The sequence below is a fragment of the Lemur catta genome, chromosome 1 (assembly GCF_020740605.2).
Source record: "Lemur catta isolate mLemCat1 chromosome 1, mLemCat1.pri, whole genome shotgun sequence".
Classification (NCBI taxonomy): domain Eukaryota; kingdom Metazoa; phylum Chordata; class Mammalia; order Primates; family Lemuridae; genus Lemur; species Lemur catta.
The window spans coordinates 235462712-235489986 of NC_059128.1; the positions used below are offsets into that span (position 1 = coordinate 235462712).

General features: G+C 37.8%; 1 protein-coding gene across 8 annotated transcripts in view; it reads right to left on the bottom strand.

Annotated features, from left to right (window-relative positions):
* BBX (BBX high mobility group box domain containing) overlaps positions 1-27275 on the bottom strand; it is a 262244-nt gene that overhangs the window by 91385 nt on the left and 143584 nt on the right. For all 8 annotated transcript variants that reach the window (XM_045540360.1, XM_045540353.1, XM_045540356.1 and 5 more), the window contains one exon: positions 3154-3324. In XM_045540360.1, coding sequence (XP_045396316.1) covers positions 3154-3315 — 162 coding nt within the window. In that variant the 5' untranslated portion in view covers positions 3316-3324. The remainder of the gene's footprint in view (positions 1-3153; positions 3325-27275) is intronic.

Genomic DNA, 27275 nt, shown 5'->3' on the forward strand with positions numbered 1-27275 from the left:
TCATGCAGTAGGGCAGTAATTCTTAAACTTGAGTGTGCGTTGGAATCCCTGGAGGTACTGTTAAAACACAGATTGGCAGGATCTAGTCCCAAAGTTTCTGATTCTGTAGGTCTGAAGTGGGTCCTGAGAATTTGTATTTCTAATAAGCTCCCAGGTGATGCTGACGCTCCTTGTCTGAGGATGACGCTTTGAGAACCACATCTATAAGGCAACCATGTTCTTTTATATAACGTTTGTTGGGCAACTGTAACAGGCAAATAATCTAGGACAAATCATTGCTTAATCCAATTGGTATTTTTTTTAAAAAAATCTTTTAAGTATTACAAATGCAATTAATTAGCCATCAACTATCTTCAAACACAATTAGTACAGAAAAATCTTGAAGTCATAGCTATCTAATTTGGAAATACATTAGGGATTATTATTGGATGTGAAGGTTACATATTTATCTTTCTTATTATATACAATCATTAACAGTCATTTGCCTTTTCAAAGGATATTTATTTAGCATTCTGAAACTAAGAAGCTAAGGAAAAATTAGAAATAAAAAATGTATTAAGTTAAGGAAGTAATTATATTTTCCCTTCAGAAAAGACTAACTTTTGATTTAGTTACTAAACTATAAAACTCAAGCTAAAAGCTGGGCAAAGGACCACGATGTTCTGGAAAGGAAGACAAATACAAATTACAAAGCAGTGTGAAGACTGCAACAAGGAACCAGCAAGATGATGAAGCACTGGTGGATAGGTAGAAACACAAGAAGGTCTCCCTAGAAAAGGTGTTGTCTAAGCTAAATTTTGAAAGATGAAAGAGAATGTGTCAGGCGGTCAATGAGGAGACATGGGGAACTAACAGGGATTAAGGCTTGATGGTTTATGTGAACATTAATATGCAGTTCAATAGCACTGGTATATAAAAGATGAGAACAGGGTTCTGGAAAATATGGTTATAGGATAAGGTATGGGCCACTTTAGGAAGAATGTGTTCCGTCATGTTAAAAAGCATGCATTTAATTTGTAGACCAGTGGTTTTGGACTGTATGGACCAATCAAAAATGTCTGGTTTGACATAGATTGTCAACTTTTTATTTTGCCAAGTATGGATATTAAAAAAATTTTTTAACTACTAATGTTATAATTACTTCATTAAATTAATTAATCAAAAATATATAAACAGATGAATAACTTAAAAAATAAAGAATTCTCTCTGTACATATTTTTCTTTCACCAAGGGCCCATTAATACTTGGTAAGAAATCAACACTAGTACCCTCAGCTGGATGCAGTGGAGAGCCATAGTGGTTGTAAGCAAGGAAGGACATTGCCACAATTGAGTTTTAAAGAGATAATTCCTGTTAACTGTAGAACACAGATTTTAAGAGTAAAACTAGAAGCAACCAAAACTAGAGAACCCAGTTAAAATTTTATTTCAGCTGTCCAGGCAAAAAAAGGGACAGGGCTAAAATCCAGGCAGCAGTAATGGGAATGGAGAAGTGAGAACAGAGACAAAATGAGGTGGAACCAAGAGTGGTTAGTATCTAATTGGATCTGAAGGTTGAAAAGGAAGAGTGATTCTAGCTTGGGTGGCAAAGTTTCTTCATATACAGGAGAGCATACTGTTTCAGTTGCAGTTGCCATTTAGTGAGAAAGGAAAGATGCAGAAGGTTTGGAGAAGAAAAGCAAAAGCTTAGTTCTGAACACATTCAAGCTGAGAATCCTAGTTGATATCAAAGTGGATATGTCAAGTAAATAGGACTATGAGTCCAAAGTTCAGGAGGGAGACAGAATTTAAGATTAGAAACCCAGAAAACATCAACATCTGAGAGGAGAATAATGGAGGTGCTTCCTCCTAGGAAGGAAGAAATACAAATAGGAGAGAGTGCCCTCATGGAAATAGGAGCCAGCTTCAACGAGCAAGTGATCAATAGGTGCAAATGTGTCAGAAAAACCAAATTAAGTATAAACTCGGCAATTTCCTTGAATAGGAACCTCTTTCTCTGAAACAGGAAAGGAGGAAGGAAAGAGGAGAGAGACAAGTGCACAGGGGTGTGGAGGAAGCTGAGAGGGTCACTGGGGTCACTGCCTGTGGCCCCCATGTGCTCTGTGAAAGAGAAGTAAAGGTCACCAGTGAGAACAACCTCGGAGGGTATCCAGGGATGATGTTTGAGAAACAGGCAAAAATGTCTATAATTCCTGCTGAAAGCCAAGAAAAAGAGATCAAATCAATGTTGAAGGCCTGAAAAATATTAAAAAACATGTTTATAAAATTTGTTGTGACACAAAATATATACTCATTTATTCTTCCATTCAGCATATATCCATCCAATATCTACTATGGGCAAGGCACCATTCTCGGTTCTGGGGAAAGAGGAGAGGACAAGACAGGCAATGTCTCTGCTCTTACTGGGCTTCTATTCTGCTCTGAGAAGACAGACATCAGAAGTACACAGCTAAACACGTGGCAAATAGCAGTAAGTGCTATGAAGGAACTCCTCCGACTTGGAATGAGTTGGGTGGGAGGCATACTTGGAGATGGTAAGGTCCCATCTCTTTGGGGAGGCGGATCTTGTGCTGAGAGCTGAATGATGGGAGGAGGAGCCAGATGGGCCAAGACCTGGAGGAATGTGTGACTTTCTATAGTCACCTGCATGGTTGTGTGACTTTCTAAACAAGAGCCAGTTTCTCAGGCATGAGGCCATGACTGAAGGACTGAGGCACCACATGGGGCTTGTTAAGGTGAGTACAGCCAGATGCCACGAAGGCCAAGAGAGCAGCTGAGACTGCTGATGGTGGCAGGGAAAGGCCGGAAGTGAAGACAGAGAGGCCAGAGGAGCACAGGGTGGGTGCTGGGTGAACATATCAACTTTTATGAATATCCCCATCTCATTGCATTTGAATATTACCTACAAATCATTAGTTAAGTGGTAGAAATACTGTTTTAGAAGGATCTGTTTTAGTCTAAACTATTAGGAGGTTACTTTAAGAGCAACCAATAATTAGAATAAAAATGTAAGGTAGTTAAATAGGATTCAAGTTATACAGACTTTTAGAAACACATCTTTCATAGTACCATTCATGTTCACTGTAGTTGCTATTACAGAATATTATGAGTGCTCAAATAAACTTGAGACTTTCATAGTAAATGCAGGACATACTTTATCAATATCCTCCTCTTCGTCTTCCTCTTCCTCCTCCTCTGAAAAGTCAAGAAGTTTCTTTGCCAGCAATGGATGCCACTGAAGACACTTTCGTTTCGGTCGCTTTCCAGCCCCTTCTCCTTCTGCTGAATGATCTTTATTTCTATTACTGCCTTTCATTACTGTGACCTGTAGTGGGGGGCAAGGGGAGAAGCGAGATCAAAGTAAATTTGATTAAAATTAGTTTATTTAGCTCACTTAGCTTTAATTGAATTATAATTGTGATGACTAAACTATCAACCAGCTCAGACATTTGCTGGACTCAGTGAGAATCCTAAGTACATAATCAAACATTTCAGTGGGCTAAATTGAGCTAATAGAATTTGCCTTTTGTGAAATCTACTTCCTTCCACTCCATAACTTCAGAACTAAAAACCCAGATAAGCTTTAGGATGATTACCCATTGCCTTCACCTGTCCGTAGTTACGCAGGGCACGTTTCTCAGCTACCCAGGAGAGGACCCGGGAGGATGCCTCCCAGGGGAGCACAAGCGCTCACAGAGGTGGCCCTCCACTCGTTCTCTGATAGCTCTATTGTGCTGTAACAATTTACAGGAGTTTTGCCTTCTACAGCGTGATAAATCTGTGCTTGTAATATTATAAAATGAGTGACTTGTAAGAATCAAATGTTTTAGATTTGAAATAAAACTATTTCATAAGATGACACACATCTTTCAGAACCTCTCTGTGTGCCGCCTCCAAGAACCCACTACACAAACACACTGCAGGTCACTTAGCAGGCTGAGCACCCCCTGTGCCCATCTGTGATAAAACAAAGCAAAAATACCTTCATGTCTCTCCATTATATGTGCACAGCAATATGGCAAAAAAGTTTTGCTCCCTGGGCTTTATTTTTTTTTTAAATGAGTAATTGGGTAAAACAGCTAAGAAATAACCAGGCTATGAATGTGACAAAATCTTTTAGAAAGCCCCAAAGCAACACATATTCATATTATACAGGTGAAAATAGCATAAAATGAAGCTTGCCCTCTCCATCATGCTCGGCCCCATTGTCCAGAGGTAACTACATGTCAGTTTCTTCCACACTTTCTCACATTATTTTTTGATTTGTTATTTCTTATTCATTCATTCCAAGCAATATTAATATACAAATTACTGTTTATACATATACATGTAAAAGAACAATACAGTTAAATGCCATCGATTTAAATGGTGCATGAATGCTGACAATTACAAATACAAATGCAGTTGCTAAAATCACCAGATAGTGGCCTTTTTGCTCAGTATATGTTTACATTGGTCCAATGCCTTCAAAGTGATACCATTATACTTTTAAAGCCATGTTAAAACTGAAACTGGGGTCAATGAACATTAGAATCAAGATTGACCTAGTTCTCAAGTCTCTGAGAAAATATGGTGTAGGTAAATTTATATGTCTTCCTTAATTATTTCTGATTTGGGGTAATGCTTAGCTTTTCCTCACTTCAAAACCAAAAAATATTCACTAATGAGTTTTTCCTAGAACTTGCATGACTTCACCTTAAACATTTAAATATTTGATCAATCTGGAATTCATTTTGATAAAAGAAGTGAGGTAAGAATCTAGTTTATTCTTTTTCCCCCCAAACAGCTAGCCAACTGTACCAACACCATTTATTAATAATGCAGCTTTTCACCATTCCTTTGGAATGACACTTTTATCTCACACTAAATTATCACATGAATACGAATCTATTTCTGAATTCTCTGTTAATAATCATCTCCCTCCAACTGCTTGTCTATCCTTTGACCAGTTTCAATGCCCTTAGAGACTACGTCATTCTATACCTTTTTTTAATATACAAATATATCAGTAAACATAGCCATTTAAAATTTTTAAGTTGTATATATTATGCTCTTCTCTCTGGGTCAATGAAGCTTGGTTGCTCTCATTTTTAAATTATATAATGTTCAAAAACATGAATGTACCGCAATTTACTCAATCAGTCCACCACTGATATATTATTTCTTGTGCTATAATAAAAATCCTCACTTTAATGAAATAACTTTCTAAAAAAAATCTTCATTTTGATAAAAGTCCTCACTAATTTATTAAAAGCTATGTCCGGGCCCACTACTACACCCCCCCCCCAAAAAAAAGGAAAAGAAAAATATGTTTCTGTGGTTTTCTTGCAAGAAACTCATGCTGAGCATCTGAAGCAATTACATGACTCCTGTGGCTGCCTCAGGAGTACAAGAAATTATTGAAAACTAAATGGAATTAGTTATCTGGTGTGCTCTTAATAAAGGAACAAAGATTTCCTGTGAATTGATAGACCATTTAACGATTCCCATTCTATCTACAAATAAAACTTGGCACAGGCAACCTGATTTCCAAAAATACCAATGCTATATAGAGAGAAGAGAAAACACTGTTGTGGCTTATAAATCACTTCAGGATGAGATCTTGAATAGTAATTAAACCCATACTCAGGGCCCAATACTTCAAGAGAACACATTTTTTTAAACAGTGAAATAAATCAACGGGAAACCTGTAAGTCAACCAGCTTCTATCAACTGGAGAGGGTAAAGTAATTGCCAGTGCCTGAAGAAAAATGTATCTTTGGCCACGAGACTTAATTTTGCGTGAACATGTATATATGTGTGTGCGTGCACATACACCTTTGTGTATATATGCAAAATTTCAATATTCAAAGAGAACACAGAATCTCAAGAATCAAATTAATGGGCAGTATATGTGACTTTTGGGTTCAAAATAATCACATTCATTTTCCCTAATTCTTTCCATGTAGTTCACATGCCCCTGTGGATACAATGTTTGTCTTTTCTGATACTTCACAAATTAATCTCTTCCTATCCAGAAATGCACTAGAAAGACTGTTATTGCTAGATATATACTGCATTTTCCCTTGAATTATAATTATTTGGGTGCATCCTGCCTCCACTGCTTTTTCTTGATGGTGCAAGACTTTATCATGATACGCTCGGAAGGATCCTAGCACACCACATTGAGATCAGTTAATTGTGAGGGTTGCCACAAGCAACCATACAAACTCCTGTGCCAAACTGTGGCGATGATTCACTATTTTTATATACTACAGTGGCTTTAAAATTAACCACCATCTCTCTCATTTACCTGAATTCAGATATTCTTTGCTGAGTGGGGAAAAAAAAGGGGCTGAAAACTGTTTATAAGTCTGGTTCGCAGACGAAGGCGGCATGTGTTGCGTGAAACCACCAGCTACCTGGGCTTGGGGAAAAATAAGGTTGGCAACCCCTAGCACAGGGCCTGGAACAAAGTAGGTACATTTGTAGCATACATGAAAGAGGAATAAATAAGTGAATTAGACATGGTATAATTCCGATGAAATAATCCAGAAAAGTGTACTGTAACTGATCTAGTAACTATGAAAGACCTCAAACTATAAACTAGACACTAATAATTTGCAGTTATATAATTATTTAATTCCCTATAGATCTATTTTCAAACTATTAAAAGGAGGAAAAACAGTGAAGGGAAATGACGGTCCTGATTATCATTCAGAAGTGTGAGAAAGCAGGAGAGAAGAATGAAAAAAAGATGAAACAAAGTGAGAAAGACAAGGGCAAAGAAAGCATAATTTTGAGATAGTGTTACCAGTCATCTTACTTCAACAATGAGGAGGAGGAAAAATTGTTAATTTTTGACAGTGACAGAGGACTAATCTTGTAATTATTTTGCCACTAAAAACCCCACACATTTTAAAATGTTGCTTCTTGTTCTTGAACAAGAGCAAATCAAGCTAACAATCTATACACAATAAATGAAGCAATTGGTGGGCTTTATTCAAAAGGGGTCATTCTTCCATTCTGCATTGCAACTCAGAATAACTGAAATCAGGTTATTTAACTATCAATGGACTATGCTTGAAAGTTAAGCTGCTGAGACTGTCAAAGGAGGACATGAAGGTGCCTATCCAAAATACTGAATATTCATTTATCTTGTAAAAACAAAGCAACCCATGTGTGTCCCCTTTCTATGACCCTAAACAGACATTCACTGTACTGAATTCAATGTAAATCAACTTGATAAATTAGGAAAAACTTCATCTAACTATATTCTTCAAATGTAGCAAGCCCATTCATGAAGACCTTTATTGAGATCAAACTCCATGAGAAGTTTAAAGAAAGACTGTAGAAGAAAACAGTACAAAGCAAACACCATATTTAATAAAAGAAAAAAAAAGACATTGGTGTTTGACAGATCTCATTTAGAATCCTGCCTCTACCACTTAACAACTTGTTGGAAAGTTATTGTGATGATCTTTCCTCATGTTAAAACTCTACTGTGAGAACACACATATAATACCCAGCACAGTGCCTAAATGGTTCTCACTCAATGTTGGTAAACTGCCCCTTTACTCACAAGCTTTTGAGAGAGCGTGGGTTTAACAGGTAGGTTCTGCTCACTTAAACTCAGCCTAATATTCTGTTCAAGAGAGAGCACAGATGCTTCCCATTTAACACTGGTCCATATACTTCCTGGATGATATAATCTGCAGCCTCAGAAACTGAAAAAAAAAAGATGAAGAGTTTCCTTTCCTTTGAGTGATATTTAGTCAGAAACAGTGCCTTGGCCCTGTTTGTGAGTAAGGTCCTCATAGTCTTTGTCTTGCCTGACAAATTAAGCAATCTGTACACTTCAGTCCTTAGAACATTAGTGTGAATTTAACTCTGTGTCACAGTGATATTTCAGAGTCTAAACTGTTTCCTAAATGTCCAATAAAACCCCATTCAAATTTTAGTCATGGAAATTCAGACCCAATGAAATAGGAGAAGGTACAGTTAGACAACCACATACTCTAACCACAGGTAAGGTCTCTCCTGGGTCCAACTAAGACTGCAAAAGCTTAATGGCTTTCTCCAGAGTCTACAGAGGAAAGGAAAAGCCAGTCCCCCAAAACTGTAGAAAGTGGCAACTCCAGTACTTCCAAACAAATTGGACCCACCTGCTTTCAACCCTTCCAGGGAAGTTCCGCTGCTTTCAAGCTACTCCCTGCTTTCAGTGTCTCGGGGGTCCTGCTATCAAGAAGACAGCAAACACCTCAACTCTGAAGACTTGCTCCTCCTCACCATCAAATTCTCCCATTTTCTCTCAAAGTTCCCATCCTCCAAGGCCCAGGTCAAATATCCGTTCCTTTCTGTGAAAGCCCTAACTCAAAGTCCATCATTGTTTCCTCTGAGCTTTGATACATACTTGCTTTCGTTAGGTCAAGAACTTAGCACAGTGTTTTACTAACCCTCACCCTTGCTATGGTTTGAATGTGTCCCTCAGAGTTCCTGCGTTGGAAACTTTATCCCCAATGCAACAATGTTGGGAGGTGATTAGGGGCTCTGCCCTCATGGATGGATTATCATTATTGCGGGAGTGGGTTAGTTATTGCAAGAGTATGTTTGTTATAAAAGCAAGTTTGGCCCCCTCTTGTTCTTTCATTCTCACCCTCACTTGCCTTTCTGCCATGGGATGACGCAGCATGAAAGCCTTTGTTTGGTCTTGCACTTCCCAGCCTCCGGAACTGTGAGCCAAATAAATTTCTGTTTGTTATAAATTACTCAGTCTGTGGTATTCCTGTTATAGTAGCATAAAATGGACTACGATACCCCCACCCACCCCCAATAGGTTGTGACCGTCAGAGGGCAGGTACCATGGTTTCCTTTTCTGTCTCAGTGCCTAGCACTGAACCTGGCATACAGCAGTCCCTGAAAAAGGTATTTATTGGCTTATAACTTCCTCATCTAATACTTAACTACATATAACTTCCCAGAACAACACCTCATAATAATTTTTTAAAAGAATACTAATATACGACTAACATTAATTATTTAACTGCTACATACTTAATATTCACTATCTAATGTAATCCTCACAAGAACACTCTGAGGCAGGAACTACTATGAATTCCAGTTGAAGAAATTGAGGGCTAAGTCATTTGCCCGGGGTAACACAGTTAGCAGGTGGAAAAGCTGGGACTGGACCCAGGAAGCCTAACTCAAATAACCTAAATGCTTACCTAGGAAAAGGAGCTCTAATATAAACCCCTTCCATCTGTCAACACTCTGAGCATTTCCGTAGAACAAATAGCTTATAGGCCACGAAAATACCAAAAGGGAGCACTGAGGGGCTGCTAAGGGAACACTTTCAAGGATTCATGGCAGAAAAGCAAGTACACATCTCTGATGACTCCAAGTGACAATTAAATTAGATTAACTCTAAAACTCGTGGTAGATAAAAGCCCTACAAGTACTAATCATTATTATTTATTGTAATTCTAATGATAATTCGAACAGATTAAATGAAAAATATCTCATTCAATAAAGTAATACTCTCATTTTAGAAGCAATTCAGTCACTCTTCATGCAAAGAGTGTCTTTAAATATGCTCCTTATTGAAAAGCAGCTCTTCAAGTTGAAACTTTAACTCTGTCAAGATGTTATCGATATGCTCTTCATGAATACTAATAAAGCACACAATACTCAAGGAAGGACATAGCTATACTGGCAGTTCTGGTCCCTCTGCCCTTATCTCATGAAGAAATATATATTTTTAAGATCTCTAATATCTGTACTCTATGATACTTAGCCTTAAAATAGCTTAATGTGGTTCTCAAAATGGAATGCTGCTCTCAGATGCAGATAGAGACAAAAGCTTCCTTGAAAGACATAAGGCACCAAAAGAGGTGGCTTAGGGAGGAAAAGCTATATACCTAGAGAATTCAGTAACAGGCTAGGATGTGTTCCCCACCGTACCCTCCAAAAACGCAACCTTTTATTCTCCTTTACATTTTTAATCAGAAAGTCACCAAATTCCTGTTCTTCAACAGGCCTAGCAAAAAAGTGTTTGCCTCTTTCAGTTTATAAATTAACAAAGGTTTTTTATTATATGCATTTATTACATGGTTAGGATATAATTATCACATTGACAAGAAGCTAAAGCATAATTAGATAAGCTCAGGGGAGTCTCCTCCTTTACTGTCAATGCGGTTGAACACAGTTATTGCTCACCTGGTGAGCTACTCTGTAAGAGAGAAGTGTCCAACCTCACCTCCCATTCAACTCACCTGCTGCTGGGCTGGCGTCTGCCCTGCTCGCCACACCTGCCACGTGCTTCTGCGCTGTCCTTTCTCTGCTCTCCCAGGCCTGCAAACCGCCCCCCACACCCCCATTCTCACTTTCTATGCAAGGCCTCTCTGAACACCCATTTCTAAAAAGCTGTATTTGTCCCAGTTCATGTCTCTTTTCTTTCTGAGCACCTTTTAAAATCACCGCAACACTTAATGGCTGTGCCATATTTTTTGACACTTGATTGTATGACAATTATCATTTTCCCATACAATGTATGTATAATGATTTCATGTGAATTCCTCCCACAGAGACCCTTGAGGGTAATGAACATGCCAGATGCTTTTTTTGGATCTGTCAGAGCAAAGATCTCTGTGCTACAGAGGGAATAGATGTTCAGTGAATGTGTGGAGAATTGAACACAGAAACAATACTTCTCTGCTTTCTTATTATGCTTTTCTTCATGTTGTCTTATTAGAAGACAGAAGAGATACAAGACTTGGAAAAAAATATACAGAGAAGGAATAATAAGCAGCAGTCAGGAAAAGTTGTTCAGGAGGGGAGGGGAGAGAGAAAAGAAACAAACAAATTGCCAAGGTGATGTAATAAATATAATAAAATCAAAGTCACTTCCAAACACAGCTGTCTAAAATATTTTCCAGTGGCATTATTCCCTTCTCTGGCTATTTGTCAATGACTTTCATTATTCTCTCAAAATAGAGTACTTCAGCTCACTGGCTGGCTTATACTTTCATAGCTGGTCCACTAAATAAACCCCAACACTAAACTCATCCAACCATTTTTCTTCTCTAGGTCTATCCCCAGGTTTCTGGCTGCTCCTGTGGCCTGGTGCTACTCTACTACAAATGTTTTCTAGTTGTCTTGAGTGCTCCCTGGCAACCCTTTTTACTTGTCTTATTCAGTTATATTCCCAATCCAACAGTGCCCATTATAAATTCTCAGTTTCTCTTCAGCTCCTGCTGATGATGAGTGAGGAAGAACGTGGATAATGATAGCTAGACATACACACTGCTTCCTAAGTACCAGAGCTAGGAGCTTATATTTACTAACTCTCATAACTCAGAAGCCTAAGAAGTAGGTACTTTATTATCCCCTTTCTACAGATGAGAAAACTGAGGCACAGATAATTTATATTTTGATTCTTTCAGTTTATAAATTAACAAAGGGTTTTTATCATATGTACTTGCTACATGGGTGGAACACAGTTATCACACTGGCAAGAACTGGAAACATGAGATGACGAGCTCATGGAGTCTCCTCATTTATTGTCAATGCAGCTGAATATATTTTTCCTGATTACTTGGTGAGCTATGAATTATGTTTATAAATCATACCACTAGCACATAACTGGTAGAGCCAGTATTTGAACTCAAGTTCTGGCTTCAGAGTCTGGTTTTTGACCATTATATAATATTGTTTCATCACAATAAAATTTATTGAACATTTGCTATATACTGAACACTTCATGTGAATTAATTTTCTTTAACCCTTAATATAACTCTTGAAGAAAGTTACTATAATGATCATATTTTAAATATGAAGAAACTGAGAATGACAAAGCTTATGTAGGATGCCCAAGGTCACTTTGCCAGCAGGTAGATGGGGCCAGGATTCTAACCAAGGTCTTCTGTCCCCTGAGCCCAAGCTTTCAATCACTTCTCCATACTGTACTGCCCACCACATCTAGTCACTCTAAGAATCCTCCCAAATTCCCACCTTGCCTACCAATTTAAAAACTTATTTCTTTTCTTCTTCTGTTTTCTCTTAGAGGCAGAGATTCAAGGTCAACTCCTTACCTTCCTTAACCTCCAATCTGTGCTTTTCCTTCCTGCTATCTTGACCCATTTGACTTTTAGTTTCTTTGACGAACTGTCAATAGTTCTTTCTACACCAATAGCTTCTCTTGCAGTCTATACACAACTGAAGTCTAAAGCCCTGTGTGAATTCTCACTTTCCTTTAGTCCTCTTTCTTTGTACAAATTGGCCTCTGGCCATCAGGCTAGGAGGGGATTGCCTAATGCAGCTAGCACCTAAGAACTGGCCTGCCTGGTACCGTCACATGTTCATAGCACCCACCTTGTACTTCAAGTCACTGAGTGACTTGGTTCCTAATATTCTTGGTTCTAAAACTCAGGGTTATTTTCTAGAAAGCACTTACAATTTGTTCCAACCTCACCACAGGCTGTGGCTTCTCTACCTCAATATGATTCACACATCTTTGATTTCTAGCCTCTCGGAGAAAATATTTTGTCTGGGCCAGGCCTCTGCCTCCCCCGTATCTCTGAGGAGTTATGGCAGAGCCTGGTGAATAGGAACTTACTTTCCTTTCACATAAACATCTGGAAAGTATATATAGTCATATACAGGAAACTTATATAGGTAATAAACAGATTTTTTTTTGATTTTCTCTCCATAACTGAAATCACTACAATAGGCTGTTTACCCCAACATCTAATGAGTCTCACCAAGATCCTTCCCTTCTACTCTTACATATGGTCTATCCCTTTCCATCCCCATCGGGCTGGTTCAGCACTCTGCTCTTCTTATCTATAGCTGCACAGACTTACCTGCTCATGCCCTTCTCCTGTATGGAGCATCTTTAATCGTCCCTCGATGGACTAGGGAAAAACTTCACGTTCCTTCCTTCACATTAACATGCAAGACTCTCCCTGGCCTAGTCCCTGCTCAGCTCTCCGGCTGGTGTTTCTTCACCCCATTCTCACTCTCAAAGCTCTACCCACCGTGAGCCACAAGCCATCTCTCAGAACTTGCCATGCACTCCCGCTTCCTGGCATCTGACTGCTGTTTCCTTCCAGCAGAACTCTTGTCCCTGCTTCAGCGGTTAGTTTGGATCCCACCTCAAGCCTCTGCTGGTCCTTTCTAGTCTGAGAGAAATGTCTCCACAGCACCCTACACTTAATAGACCGCACTGAAATGGACTGTTCCCTTCTTTATATCACATTTGACTGTGACAGATAACAGGGGCTGCATCATGTTCAGCATGGCATCTCCAGGGCCCAACAGAGCCAGGCGCACTGCAGGCGAATACTTACTGAATGAACGCAGTCCATGCCTACTGTCCTTATTCCTTCTCACTCGCCACTGCTTCTCTTCCAGTCCATCTTTGCCATGCCCTGCTCTGTGACCCTCCATTTCAGAAATTCCTAGCATCTACTCAAACAGCATACTCAAACTGCCAAACTAAAACACCTGGTGATTTTACTTATTTAGAATAGTTTTTATGCAACAGATATGATGAGAGAAAGAATGACTCAGTGCATAAATAATTCTGGATTCACAGGAGAAATAATTACCCATTCCCTATTCTCCTGTACCCATCACTGAACACTGATTATTTAATCTTCTCTGCTCCAGTTTACATATAGCCCTTTGAATTTTAAGAGTGATCACACATATTTTAAAAAGAGCTATCTGCCAGGTGCAGTGGCACACACCTGTAATCCCAGCACTTTGGGAGACTGAGGCAGGAGGATGGCCTTAGGCCAGGAGTTCTAGACCAGCCTGAGCAACATGGCTCAGGCTATGCTTTTTATAGAGATCCTGTCTCTACAAAAAATAGAAAAATTAGTCAGACATGATGATGACAGTGCAGTCCCAGCTACTTGAGAGGCTGAGGCAGGAGGATCGCTTGAGCCCAGGAGTTTGAGGTTGCAATGAGCTATTATGATGCCACTGTACTCTAGCCTGGGCAACAGAGCAAGATCCTGTCTCCCACCCCCCCCACCAAAAAAAAGAGCAAATATACTAAATTTCATCTAAAATGACAAAAGTTTAAAAGAATCATTTTTTCTAGACTTATTGTTTTTAATGTTTAAAAATATATGTTTTCCATCATTCTGATCTCTAATTTTATTAATAATTTTTTAAAAGACCCCAGAAACAGATTAAAAATCAACAATCTATAATATCATCAATTAAAATTTCTTTTTCTTAAGCTAATATTAACTCTAAAAAGATGGCAAATAACTTAAAAGAGACAGCTAAATTTGCTTCACTTTATAAAACAAAAACTTCTCAGTCTTAATGGTTGCAAAACAAAAGTATTTGTTTTTCCCAAAAGTAAAAGAGAATTAATATTTCTTATTTTTAGTCGTATTGTGTTTATTGAAGAAGCTTATCCTAGCTTCTGCAATGCCCACCTGCTATACACTTTGGCACACTAAAATTGAGTTAACTCATCATTTACTAGATTACAAATTACATAAAGGTAGAGTGTTGCTTATGTTTACATTCTCAAATGCTTAGAATACTGCCTTGAATATATGTATTTAATAAATAGTGCTTGAAAATACATGAATTTAATCATTTATATCAGTCTTCACATCTGCCAAGGAAATTAGCATCCAGAGGGTGCTATGATCCATTTATATTTTCTATATAACTAGACCTAGGCAGAAAACCATTTTCTTTTTTACTTGCTTCATGCTTGGTGAAATTTTTTTCTGAAGTATACTCCAGTTTCCTGATTTAATAATGTAACACAAAATATTAATATAAGTGTTTACTTGATGATTTGGAGTCATAACAGTGCTCCATCAAGATCATTAATAATTCCTTCTGTACTTCTTTCAGGTGTTACTTATTTTCCTTTTAGGTTTTGGACTGAATGTGCTCTAATCCCAGGGCCAACTACTGAAAACTTATTTCTATTTGCTAAATGTATTAAACTTATGGCATTTGTTTACAACAGATTCTTCACTTATAAGAATTACCAAAACAACCAGTTCCTATTTGTATATTATTTGCTTGCCTTTTTTCCTTTTTAAAAACTACTTAAGTGAGACTATAAAGAGCTAGAGGTTTTGATATGACCTGAAATTCCTTCCTTCCATTTCTCCCTCAATGCACAGTATGAGAATGCTGTGAGGCTATACTCACAAGATGTGTATTTACTGAGGCATCTCAGAGTATTTTTCTTACAGCCCAATTTACTTAAATCTGCTCTCTCTGCTGGCCAAATTTTTATCATCTAGCATCTTATTTAAATATAAAGTCAATGCTTTATAGTATTAAAAAAACCCTCCTCTATACAATAATTATAAAGCATACAAACCTGGAAAATCACTTAAGAAGTTTTTCTACATCATTAAGACATGTTGTTAGCTGATTTTAGGGAGAAGCAATCATGCAAGTATTGAGTTAAAAGCAAGAATTTTCTAATTTAATATCATTTTCCCCTAAGCAAGATTCTTAACTCTACTAAAACCATTTTTCATTAATTCAATCCCTTTCTACCTGGAATCTCCGCAGTACTTTCTGATGAGTGTCTAACGATGCCTTTCCATGTCTACACAATGGCATTATGTCAAGCGGACCAGAGGGAGGGAGTGCTCTCACTTAGGCAGTGCTCTGTGAAGGCCACAAGAATTAATGGTAAAATATATAATCAACAACAGAGACTATAGTGCTATCACTGAGCTCATACTGTTTTTATTTCACCTTCTTTTTCAAAGATGGATTATAATATAGTAAAATCATATTTCTGATATGTAAGAAATTCTGTGTTTTAACTTTTATAATAAAGCACTTTATAATATAGAATTTGAGTACACTTTATTAATAAGTTAGAAATATATTTCCTAATATGAAAAAGCAGTACTGCCATTAACCACCCCCCAGGCTACATTAATTGCTACTTTCCAATTATGTACCACTTTATGACTTACAAAGCCTTTATTGAACACATTTATTTAATATTATAAAATCCTGTGAAGTGGCTATAATTATGCCCATTTTACAGCTAAGTGAGAGGAGCCTCAGAGAGATTTACATAATCTTTACAATGCCATTAAGGGGCAAACTAGCGACACAGCCTATAAAGGCTCTGGACTTTATGCCCCAAACACAGGTACCTTCTTTCACCTAATTATATCACTGATTTTAGTTTTTAATCAATTCATTTACTTTAGGAGAAAAAGTAATTCCATTTTACAAGACTTTTTGGCATTTAATTACTGTCTCTCAGTATTTACTTTAAAAGATTCCCAAATTTCCATTCACATTTCAAAATAGTCCTTCATACAAATTTAGCCATAATGTACTGGGAGAGTGAGGGAATACGAATCAGGAAACAAGAAAGACAGCACATGTATCTGTGACTCAATGTGCTTTTCTTCACTTTGCATTTTGTAAATATTGATGTTGCAGCTCTTAAAGTACTCTCAGAAGTCGTTTGTTATGACTGACAGCCCATGAGTGCTGTGTCTTTCAAAACAAATATGCTTTATTGATAGAAAGCACATGCATCTCCATCTCATTTTTTCTGAGAGGCAGGGGTGGAACAAACAACATGACTTCTTAACATTTTAACTAAATTCAGAATTCTGCATTGAACACAATAGGCAGGTTACAGTTTAACAGATACTATGAAACTTTGTCATTTCCATAAGCAACACAGCACATAAGGGAAGGGCACTCTACAAACCTGCCACATAATCCCAGAGCAGCATGCAAACCTCCTGTGTTTATTGCAAAGATTTTTAAGTACAAGCAAAAATTCAGAACATATTTTGGACCCCCAAAAAAGGTCTTCACACATGCCCAACTATTTGCTAGGTTTTAAAACATATACTGATATGCTGTTTTGAGAATAAAATTTAAGTTTGGGTGAAAATATGAAAAAGAACCAAATGGAATAAATAAAATACTTGACCACCCTGATTCTAGGAAAAATAAATAAATAAAACCTGTCACTGTCCACTGTGTACCAAAAATTACAATCTAACAGCAATGTCAGACTTTTCTCAAACTGAAAGGCAAGGCTCATCAAAGACTCAGAGGAGAATTCTGCTTGCTGAGCTCTCCCAGCTGTCTGCTTTGATGACTGCCAATCTGTACTCAAAGGTGGTTCAATCCCTTCTGCAGTTCTTATACGGCTCCTCTGGGGAGACCTCCTGATCCCAAATCAACCTTCTGAGGACCTATTAATGGACTAGTATTAAGGGAGATGACATTGATTATAAAATATGAGTTGGACCAATAAAGGACTTGTTGGTGAGACAAAACCTATATAATAATGAAGCCATTTGGGAACTAGACAGCATGTAACAGTGTGCAACAAATGTGGTCCAAATCATTAGTAAGACATGTAACAGTAAGACATTCTCAGCACCAGATACTTGGCAATTACAAAAGCCAGTGGAGAATTCAGACATTTCTCTTTATTCCCTTTGATGATCCCAATTTGTCCCATTATTAACCCTTTAACTAACAGTTAACCTTACCGACAATACTGAAGGTACAGCCAGGGATGAACCCCACGTTCTGGGAGCTTCCTGTCATTGCAAACTTTGCCAACTCTGACCTGGCTTCTCATACTATGGGCATCAGCAAAAATAACCCTTTCAAAAGAGTCTGAAAAGAACTGGTTCAGTTTGTTCTGCTGTGCTGTTAATTAAGTCTAAGGTAGGTTCAGCAACTTTCCAAGGGATGAGATAGATACCTAGAAGGAAGTCAGGTGTCTGGCCATTCCTGAAATCTCAGGCTTGACTTGAGAAAAACTGGTTGGGCTTTTATGGGAAAGTAATGCTTAAGGGAGAACAGAACTAGAATTTCATTGGCATTGACACAGAAATGGTCAAAGATGATCTGAGAGCAAGTGTAAAGTGTAATGACATTTTGTGCTTCTTATACTTGTTTTCTTTTGCTGGAAGAGTTCTTTTTTGCCTAAAAGAACCAGTGAACTTTGGGATCAATAATAGTACCAGATTGAGAGTAAAGATGCCCAGGATCTAGTCCTGGCATTTACTTCCCCCCAAAAGAAAAAGATCCAACCCCAGGCCTGTTCAAGGACTCAATTAGCAACTGATTAAGCAGAAAAAGTGTGGAAGGTTTTCAAGCACCAGAAGGTCTAGATAACCTTGAAGACCCACTTAATTGCCACTTTATGCTATGATTTTACTTCACTATCTCCAGCTGGGACCAGGCTGTCCTGCAGAATCCCTGTCCCTCTCCCCCGTCCCCCGCCCTGCCATCCCTATCCATAAGGCCTCCATTCTCCTATCTTAAAAATTGCAACAGTGGATTTATGTATTTGCCCCACGTTATTTGAATTTTTCTCACAGTTTAGGCAACCCCCCCCACCAATACTCAACATTGGATCCTATAATCAGGAAATTGGCTACAACATTGCATTTTGTATACCTTTGCTAAGTTGTTTTTTAACTGCTGACATTTTAAACATTTTTCATGCATTTTCTTAGAATTCTGTAGGAAGGAAAAGATAACTTTCCCAACATTTTAATAAGACTTCCCAACATCTATTTAAAAAGTATTCGGAAAAGCATTTTTTTCCTTAAAAAAAAGTCAGTTTCTAATGCCTTCACAGCTAAGCCATGGAGGCCCTTAATAAACGTAAATTTTTCACTTTATACACAATTCAGTATGTAATTTATTATAGAGATGTTAAACTTTCAGAAATTAGGTGATTCAGATCTCTAACAGGTTGGTTAGGATTAAACCATCTTAGCCCTATTTTTGCATATATTCAGAATCTGGAGCAAAACTCTGCCTCTGATGCTGGAAAATGTGAACACCACAGTAAGCAGCTCAGACAGGTCATAAATGTGGCCAGATCCGGGCCTGTAAGTCCTTGGCCTCTTCACATCAATCCAAACCATTCGCGTACCAAGAGAGGAACCAGCTGGAACACTGAAGGGTGCCTTCATAACGGAGAGATTAATGGGGAAACTACAAGTGCCCCTATACAAGAATAGTAGACAGAGGGGTCTGTCCTTGATCACCGAAAGTGCTAAATAATTGATAGCGCCAAGTCCAGACTATTGTCACTATTCCTTCAACCATCTTCCAAAACAGTTTTTAAAACTTTTCTACTTTAAATCACTACAGGTTGATAGTATTAGAAATTCATCCTAATATATCTATTTGAATGTTATAATATTTAGGATTTACATAGTCAAAAAGAAGGCTATGTAATAAAAAAATAACACTTCCATCTCAGAATTTTTTTTTTTTTTTTTTTGAGACAGAGTCTCTCTCTGTTGCTCAGGCTAGAGTGCCGTGGCGTCAGCCTAGCTCACAGCAACCTCAAACTCCCGGGCTTAAGCAATCCTACTGCCTCAGCCTCCCGAGTAGCTGAGACTACATACAGATGCTTGTCACCATGTCCAGCTAATTTTTTTGTTTCTGTTTTTTAGTTACCTGGCTAATTTTTTCTTTCTTTTTTTCCCCTTCTTTTTTTCCTATTTCCAGTAGAGATGGGGTCTCGCTCTTGCTCAGGCTCATCTCGAACTCCTGACCTCAAGCGATCCTCCCACCTCGGTCTTCCAGAGTGCTAGGATTACAGGTGTGAGCTACTGCACCCAGGCTCCATCTCTGAAATTTCAACACTTTAAATGTATTAAACTAAATTTTTATTGGAAACAAGTAGAGACCTGTAGTTTAAAACTGAAATTAGAATTCTCATGTATAACAAAGCACAGAGAAGAGCAGTGCTAAGTATGCTTTTTTCTCTTTTCCTTTCTTGACTTAATTATAAACTAGGCACTACTCTTTACAATCATTAATTCATTTAATACTCAAAACAACACTATGAAGTAGAAACTATAATTATCCATATTTTACAGATGTGGCAACTGAGGCACGGAGAGGAACTTGCCCAGGGTAACACAGCTAGGAAGGCTCGCACGTTGGATAACGAGGATTCAGACTCAGGTGATCCAGCTGTAATGCTACAGTGCTGTTTCATACTTCCTATCCACATGTAGGTGGCTTTAGAAGCAGTTGGGAAAACTGTAAACTCTACAACTACTGTGATACCTTTAAGAAAATAAGATTAAACAAAAAAGGTTTCTAATATGTTCTCTAAAGATCAAGGGGTTCAGAGGTAAAACACATGGTGATTAGCTTTGTCAATTTTAATCTGTGATTTTCTTTTTCAAGTGATATGCACCACGTACTGCTGAGGTAATTCTGTATAGTTTAACTTCACTTTGGTTAGCATTATGAGTTTGAACTACAATTAAATCATTGCCTTACATGGTCATTTATAAGGTCTGTATAATCAGATAATCCTTGAGTTCATTTAATGATTTTTAGGTAACAAGTAAACATTAACAGATAGCATCTAGATAAATGTTTTGTTGGGTGATTTTCTCACTGTTTATTAGTATAAATAAAATAAAAATAAAGTATATTTTATATATTTGATATGGTCTGGATGTTTGGCTCCTCTAAATCTCATGCTGAAATTGATCCCCAGTGTTGCATGTGGGCCTTGGTGGGAGGTGTCTGGGTCATGAGGGCAGATCCCTCACGAATGGCTTGGTACTCGCCTGGCGATAATGAGTGAGTTCTTCCTTTATTCATTCACGCAAGAGCTGACTGTTTAAGAGAGCCAGGGACCACTTCCTCTCTTGCTCCCTCTCTTGCCATGTGACAAACCTGCTCTCTCTTCACCTTCCTCCATGAGTGGAGGCTCCCTGAAGCCCTAACCAGAAGCAGATGCTAGCACCACACTTCTCATGCAGCTTGCAGAACTGTGAGCCTTTTCTTTATAAATTACCCAGTCTTAGGTATTCCCTTTATAGCAACACAGAATGGACTAACACAATACTACATAAGTATATAAATTAGTATAAATAAAATATTTTACCACTAAGACTCATTTTATTTAGTGTTCCTCAAATATCCTGGAGTTCATGTTATACCAACTTTCAAAAATTCTGAGATTCATCTTGGAGGTATCACTACTACTAAACAGCTATCTGGAACCCTAAATTCCAACTTCTCCTCTACTACTGCAAATCTCACATACTGAGTGGGATAAAGAAGAGAAGTGTGTTGTGTGGAGGGGGCTGAGGAGTAGAGGAGAGAGAGGGAGGGAGATGTAGGAGCTATAATTTCTTCATTCATAAACCTAACAGGACAGGACCTGAACCACTACCACTAACTAGCCATTTGGAATTCTGCAACCACAGTTCTCAATATCTGTTTGGAATTCTCCCTAAAGACACTGCAATCAGAAATTACTGGTCAGGATTAGAATCATTAATGACAATAGCCTAGAACTGAGGGCCCTCCCTTTAAAAGCTCTGTATTTCTGTTTATGTCCAGCAATTTGGATTTTGAGATGCTAGTCTGTCGTTTTTCCTCTTTGCCATGAAAGAAAGAAAGAAAGGAAAAGGGAAGGGGAAGGGGAAGGGGAAGGGAAGCAAAAGGCAAAAGAAAATGAAAGGAAAGGAAAGGAAATTACTGGTCAGGTACCTAACACCAGAAACAATTGAATTCTTCTGAAAAGATGAAAAAGGAAAAACAAAACAAACAGAAATAGACAGCTATTCTTTTATTAAAATTGGAATCTTCTGCTCAAACAGTGGTAAACCAGAAGATTTCCACCATGGTTATTTCTGGATTTTGGATTCTATGAAACATATATTTGGGTTCACAAATAAAACTGTACAATGTTAGAAATGAAAGGGACCTTAGAAATCATAGTCCAAACCCACCAAATTAAAGATCTGTAAAACTGAGTCCACAAGAGGCTAAGTTCAAACTAAACGTTCTTACCCTTTGCATTAGTATAAAGTCTGGGTCCCTTTTGAGCAAATGGTTGTTATTATTATATACATATACACACATATATTATGTATATTTATATATATATATATATTTTTTATTTTTACTTTTATTTTTGAGACAGTCTCACTCTGTTGCCTGGGCTAGAGTGCCATGGCATCAGCCTAGCTCACAGCAACCTCAAACTCCCGGGCTCGAGCAAACCTCCTGCCTCATCCTCCCGAGTAGCTGGGACTACAGGCATGCGCCACCATGCCTGGCTAATTTTTTCTATATATATGTTTTTAGCTGTCCATATAATTTCTTTTCTATTTTTTAGTAGAGACGGCGTCTCGCTCTTGCTCAGGTTGGTCTCGAACTCCTGAGCTCAGAAGACCCACCTGCTTCGGTCTCCCAGAGTGCTAGGATTACAGGCGTAAGCCACTGCGTCCAGCCTATTTATATTTTTGACTAAATTATAAACCTGAGATTACTTTGAATTTGTACTACTAGCAAAACACAAATGAGTAACGTACTGTTTTTAAAAGTCAAGAGTGGCTAGGCACAGTGACTCACTCCTATAATCTTGGTACTTTGGGAGGCTGAGGAAGGAGGATCACACCAGGCCAGAAGTTCAGAACCAGCCTAAGCAACATAGTGAGAACCCATCTCCACAAAAAACAGAAAAATCAGCTGGGTGGGCATGGTGATCCATGCCTGTAGTCCAAGCTACTAGGGAGGCTGAGGCAGGAGGACTGCTTGAGCCCAGCCCAGGAGTTTGAGCCTACACAGAGCTTTGATGACATCACTGCACTCTAGCCTAGGCAACAGAGCAAGACTCTGTCTCCAAAAAAAGAGAGAAAAAAAAGAAAAAAGAAAAAAGTACCAAGTTTATTTACAATAAGATAACAGAAAAAACTCTTAGTTTCTTTTTCACTTTCAGCCTTTGACATGAACTGGATCAATAAAAGAAAAGTGTCTAATGGGCAATTTTTATTTTATTATCCTAATGAGAGAAGTCACAGCCAAATGGAGCAGATAAGAAATGATCTATTTTGAAGGCAATCTACAATTCCCAGGGTTCCCTGCTATTCTCAAATGAAAGAATATCTCAAAGAAAAGCTACATACCAACAAAAAGCCTTGTGGTTTCAAAACTTAAGTGCAAAAACCTGCACTGAGAGTTTTAACTGAAAATCAATAAAGACAAAAATCAGAAAAGTTGAATGAAGAATTCTGTGGTTACTGGGATTTTTGCCCAAATAGAATATTAGTCAAAATGCTCTAGGACACAGGGAGAATGTCTGTAAGCCATTACTTACAGCAGATAGCAAGCAATCAGAAAAGTGGAAATCAGTCCATTACTCATGGCAGGATAGCTTGCATTATCCCCTCACAGATGCATCACTGGAGAGAGCTGATGAAGAAAAATGAAGGCTAGGAAAGAAAGGGAATGGTGTATCTCCTACATGTAATTTTCAGCCAACTTTGATGAGTTTCCTCTCCTTTTCTTTTCATTTAGAAAAATCATCCTGATTAAGGTTGTTCAAGTGTGACTTTGCAACTAGCCTAACATGACCCCAAATTACCGCCCCCAACATTCCTTACAGCAAACACCTGATTAAATATTTTCAGGTTAAATGGATCCAGGTAGTTTTAAGCTGATTCCAAGAACAAGAATCTGTCAAACTAACAAATCAGTGTCTTTATTCTGGTAGATACTGTCTCCTGTCATATAGACTTTCTATTTCCTTAAAACTTGCCTCTTCACTCTGGCAGCCTCAACACCCCAGCTCCTACAGCTCATAAATTCTCATTTTCCCTTTTCCAGTTTCTCTACAGATTACACTGTTACCTCTGCTACTGATTTGGCAGAAGTCATCTGGCAGCCATTTTGTAGCGACACTACCACAAAATTAGAACTACATTTCTACAAAAACGAATTTTACTTTCTAAAATACCTAATCCTGTTGCCCATGTTTTAAAACAACTCATAAAAAAGGATTGCCACTTTCATGGTGCTGCATTTTTTCCCTTTTGTCTATAATCAGAAAAAAAGATGAAAGGCAGGAAGTGGCCTAACTATCAACAAGCAGTTCTCCTTTGAAGACAGATAACAAAATACTGCAGTTAAAAGGGTATTTGTAAATGCAGAGTTACTCTTCTTGAACAAATTCCAAATATAATATCTGTCTTTGATCTTGGTAAAGCATTTTTCTCACTGTACACAGCTGACATTGATGGTTCAGTTAGGTACCCCACTCCCAACTATGGGAAAAATGTTCCTGAAATTCAATCATGTGAATTATTAGCTTTTAGTTGTCAGGCTACAAGTAGCTGCTTATGCTCTGCCACTGCTTCCTGGGATATTTCTGCCTGCTATGGTGAAGCAAGAACTTGCCGTAGTAATAGTATCCATTTGACCACCTGGGAGACCCCTTCAGTTCTTTCTGTGTGATGTCAGATAGTGTTGGAGAGTTATTCAACATTTCCTTGGACTACTCTCTCAGTAAAATATTGCAACTATGAGAACAATTTTGAGGACCTTAAACCTAAACAAAGTTTTACATTTAAAAGTGCAATCTGGCCGGGTGCGGTGGCTCATGCCTGTAATCCTAGCACTCTGGGAGGCCGAGGTGGGTGGATTGCTCAAGGTCAGGAGTTCGAGACCAGCCTGAGCAAGAGTGAGACCCCGTCTCTACTAAAAAAAACAGAAAGAAATTATCTGGCCAACTAAAATATATATATAGAAAAAAAAAATTAGCCAGGCATGGTGGCACATGTCTGTAGTCCCAGCTACTCGGGAGGCTGAGGCAGGAGGATTGCTTAAGCCCAGGAGTTTGAGGTTGCTGTGAGCTAGGCTGACGCCACGGCACTCACTCTAGCCCGGGCAACAGAGCGAGACTCTGTCTCCAAAAAAAAAAAAAAAAAAAAAAAGTGCAATCTATTTCATAACCTTCCATATTTACTATTACAGCAAAAGTCTAATGATATGTAGCTTCAATAATGAAACAAGTTTATTATAAAACACGAAAAATATCCCTGGCATCTCCATGGTCTATTTTAAACAATTAGAGAAGATAAATACCACTGTATTATATCATTTATTAAAAAAAATTTTCTTACCTGCAATAGCTATTGCTTATGGGAATCAGTAAGACAATTTTCTATCTGGGGGTCTTTTAATGCAAGCAGAAGACAACAGACATTGACATAGTAAAATAATGGGGAGGCTCTTATTTTTGATAACTAACAGTTCTTAAAGTTCAGTTAGTGGAAAGAAACAATGGGAGCTAACTGAACCCTAAGGAAGATTTACAATCCTAGGTTAAAAGTTCCCATTACCACAATACAATCTCTCTGGCTATGAAGAAAAAGAGCAGCTTTCATGGAAAAGAACTATGCTTTTAACAGTAACATGTGTGCATGCGCACACGTGCCCACTTTCTACAACGTGTAGAGCTGATAGACCAATAGATATTGGAAAACTGCTATTGCACTTGGACGGTAAATAAAGTATTCCTTGCTCTCACAAAATAGAGTTTTATTTGAACATGACCTCAAAAGCCAAATCTAACTTTTGGGACTTATCTGTAAGGTCAGCACTCAGTATATTCTTGACTGATAGCCTGATGGCTTAGTTTCTATTAATAAAAGGACCATTTACCACCTAAGTATGTGAACACCCAGTGACTGGGAGCATCTGCAGCAAAATTATAGGAAACAGAATTAAAGAATGACAATCAAAACAAGGAATATGTGTGTCACTGTATTTGTCAGCATCAGGCAAATGTTATCATAAATAAATCCTTATAATACACTAAAGTTTTTCTTCTGTAGCAAAATAGCTATCTTCTTTTCTCTGAGAAAGCGCTGCATCCTATCCTTATCAAAGGGCAGTGGCTTTTCGATATATAGGGAATATATGAGGAAGTACTTACTTCTAAAACATACAGGTTCACACAACACTATACCCAGAATCCTACCACTTTTGTGAAATACAAATAAAACACTAAAATGGGGGCGGGGAACCCTAACAATAGGGTCATAGGAATTTGATAGCAAAAATCAATCAATGAAAAAAATTTTCATTAAATGCATTTACGGTGACATTTATATACCATGATTTTAATTAAAAAGAAAAAGTAAGTTTATACCTAGAAAAAATACTGGAATAATAAACAATAAAATGTTCACAATAGATAATGGAGTGGTATATGCATTGACTGATGCCTATTTTTGTCTTCATGATATTTATGTTATCTTTATCTGATGTGTATTATTTTACAAGCAAAAAAGAAAGCCAATAAGTTATTTTAAAATCAAATATTTTAAATGCAATTTAACAGAGGATAAAGTATCAGGCTTCTGAGGTACCAGATCGATATGCTGCAGTGGAAAAGTCATTTTCTCTTCCTGATCCTTTCTGTGACCATGTGACATCTTTTCACACTGGCTCAAAATTAACTGCTTCACCACATAATTACTGCAACTACAGCAAATGGGCCTTTTTGTCTACAATTCAATTACTGTGAAAGGTTTTACAGTTTGAGTATTAAGAAGTAAAGCATTTACTTGACTATATACATAAAAATAAAACAGGCTTTCAACATATCATATCCTAATTAAGAGTGAACTTAAAAATTCTGTTGTCTGTTTATACCAGAGTCATCCTACCTTATTAGCCAATGTTACCCTCCTACTGGGAGAGTAGAAACATTGTTCTGTCTCATTTCCAGGTTACCCGAGTGATTTCTCTACTATGATCAGAGGCCAGGGTTGGTGTGCTAGAGTGAATCCCCTTGGTCCCATAGTAATTTTTATTCACACAGCTATTGTGACATTGGATAGAACTGTATATCACTTTGGATAGAAATTTGTTTGCAGGTTTGTCTTCTACACCTGATAGAAGCATATCTATGACAAAGAATGTATTTTTTTTGATGAATGAATGGTCTTAGAAATAACTAAATTTGGAGATAGATATCTGAAATGGCTCCAGAAAGTAGTGAATCATCCGTAACCTCAATAACATTGAAGAAAACTATTAATGATATTAAATGTTCCTTCCTTTAAAAAGATTTCCAAACACTTAAGTCTTCTTTTCTTCCTCCAGCCTCACTTATCCCACCTATGTTCCTAACATCTTCATGAGTTTAATTCAACATCTGTTTTGAAAAAGAGGAAAAAAATTAGTTTTGTGCGTAGTACACTTACAACACCTGATTTTTACCAACTACGAATTACCCTTTGGATTTCATTACGCTGTACTGTTATGAAGAATGCTGAATGTGTGACATCATTTAATTTCAAGTTTGATTACAGTGTTAGCTTTATCAGTAGCTGCTGAGAACATGCTTTAGGTGCAGCTTCCTCTGTGTTCTTGACTGACTTTTGTGGCCAGCAGGTGCTAGATTCTGGGAATTTATATCTATAGTCCCCCTGTTACTCATTTTACTCTGACGAA